Source organism: Acyrthosiphon pisum, chromosome A3 (genome assembly GCF_005508785.2).
Source record: "Acyrthosiphon pisum isolate AL4f chromosome A3, pea_aphid_22Mar2018_4r6ur, whole genome shotgun sequence".
NCBI classification, from domain to species: domain Eukaryota; kingdom Metazoa; phylum Arthropoda; class Insecta; order Hemiptera; family Aphididae; genus Acyrthosiphon; species Acyrthosiphon pisum.
The window spans coordinates 19500061-19502384 of record NC_042496.1 but is presented as its reverse complement, the minus strand read 5'-3'; the positions used below and the strand labels follow the sequence as shown (position 1 = coordinate 19502384).

The 2324-nt window shown below is 25.2% G+C and overlaps 1 protein-coding gene across 1 annotated transcript in view; it reads left to right on the top strand.

Annotated features, from left to right (window-relative positions):
- Positions 1–1402: 1402 nt before the first annotated feature.
- Positions 1403–2324, top strand: part of LOC107885152 — a 3900-nt gene continuing 2978 nt past the window's right edge. Inside the window, exons 1-2 of the mRNA XM_029491095.1 lie at positions 1403–1533; positions 1783–1944. Of these exons, the coding sequence (XP_029346955.1) occupies positions 1426–1533; positions 1783–1944 (270 nt within the window). The 5' untranslated portion in view covers positions 1403–1425. The remainder of the gene's footprint in view (positions 1534–1782; positions 1945–2324) is intronic.

Here is a 2324-nt window from a genome sequence, read left to right as displayed (position 1 = left end):
ATACATATATATTACTTATTTTCCTGACATTTACAACTCGAAAAACTAAAAAAACAACTTGATATGAAATAATATATCAAGGCTATAGTTAATCAAGTTTATCAGTTCATCATTCAAAATAATAATATTGTTCACAATAAATGATTTTACTGATTAATAATGTAAAAGATATTATTACCTATATAATGTATTATATTTTTGTTTGTTAATTATAACATTGCTGTTTGCTATTATTAATAGATCACTAAACCGAATCATAGCAGGCCTTCAACATGATAGAATGATTATCATGATAGAACAAAATAGTCATTCAAATTAAATCTATTTAAACTTTACGTAATATTGTTAACAAAAAGGATATTTTATGATTCTCGTTACGATATTCATTTCATTACTAGTAGGTACTTGAAGCCAACAGTTTGTGTTAATAGATATTTCTGTTCTATTTTATACCTTTTAATGTTTATATTAAAACCAAAATGTATTAATAGATATAAGTACAAGTAAATAATGGCACTATTTAAATTGTTAATTATGATTTTCATTGGAGTTTTTGTAAGGGATGTGATGTCCATTGTAAGTATACAGAATTAGTACCTGCAGTTAATCTTTCTCGATTGTTGTATCATGATAATTTGTTAGATATATATTTTAAACCTGTTACATACACAGGCGCAAAGTGGGGGAGGGGGGTTGCTACCCCCCTCCCCCTCCAAAAAAAAATCTAGGACATAGGTACAATTTTAATATGCTATATTGCAATGGTCTTTTTGTCTTTAATATATTCAGCCCCCCTTCCCCCAAATCAAAAGTTGAAATTGCGCCTATGGTTACATAGCTAATAAAAATTATTCTTAAAACAAAGATTCTTTGTCATGGTATAACTTGAGAGTTGAAACGGCATTTACTGAGTTCCTTCATCTTTTTTTTAAATTAAAGAGGAAATCGCAAGGCATTTTCTTAGACGTAAATGTAGTCCAAGGAGTTAAACAATCATAATTTAATTTTCCAGGCAATGTCAGGTATTAGGTAATTCAGCTAGTATTAAATAAATATCTAATAATAATAAATATTAATTATTATATATCATAAACAGTTAATAAAAATCATAAATGTGTCGTTCAATAAATAATTAAAGTTTTATTTAGTACCTACAGTAATAATATACCAATCATAATTTAAAAAAGTGAGTTCAGCAACAAATTTAATAATGATATATAACATGGCAGAACAACATAAATAAATCTCGATGTAGTTATAACATTAACCTATAATTAAATGAAAATAAGCTAACAATAATATACTTTAAGGAGGTATAAGTTATTATTTCAATCATGTAGATTTGCTTTTCATTGATTTAAAAATACTATTTAACACGATTTTCAGTACGATCCGCTGTTAACGTATACTATACGATATAAAAAAATGTCTACACATGGCAACCTCACTGGAAATTTCTCGATTGACCAATACAAAGATAATCAATTTATAAATGGAAATATTACTATACATTCGAAATTAATAATCGACAAAGTAAGTGAAACAATTTTAAATTAACCATATGATCTACCAGCTACCTAGGTATGTCAAAAAGTATCACCAAATAAGTAAAATATTATATACTCTTATCATATTATTATTGTATTGTATTTTGTATATTTTGTATAATACTAATTCAATTACAAAGAAATCAATTTCATTATTGAAAAATTAATATACTTCTGTTTAGGTATATATCTTTACATATTATTATTATCAATTGTGTATAATCTACTTTTTAAGGTAATCGTAGTTATCTATCGTTGTGATTCTGATGGCATTAACTGTGAATACTTTCAAACGTGGTCATTGACAGATATCTGCCCTAAATTAAAGGATAAGAATCAAATATGGTCCCGTTGGTACGGTTCGTTTGATCCACCTATGGTTTGTCCATTAGATAAAGTAAGGATAATCAAGTTATTTAGATCTTTTTTAACTTTGTTTTTTTGTCAAGTTGACAATTCTTTGGTATTATTATTTTTTCATCGTATTAATCAATTTTAGTACTTTATTTTTAACTAGTTCATAGACAGTCAGGTAGGTAGTGATGAAGTTTGAGTAAATATAAACTTATTTGTAAATTTAATATGTATACCCGAGAAGTTACTATGTAATTGCTATTTATTATTTACTACTCTATAGATATTGTATATTAATATATTACAATTTAAATTAAAAATATATATTATCTATGTATTTGACATATTTAATGTAACTATTTTAATAATATTTATTTATCAATATCAATAATATACCAGAAGATTTTATGAATTATTCATTAA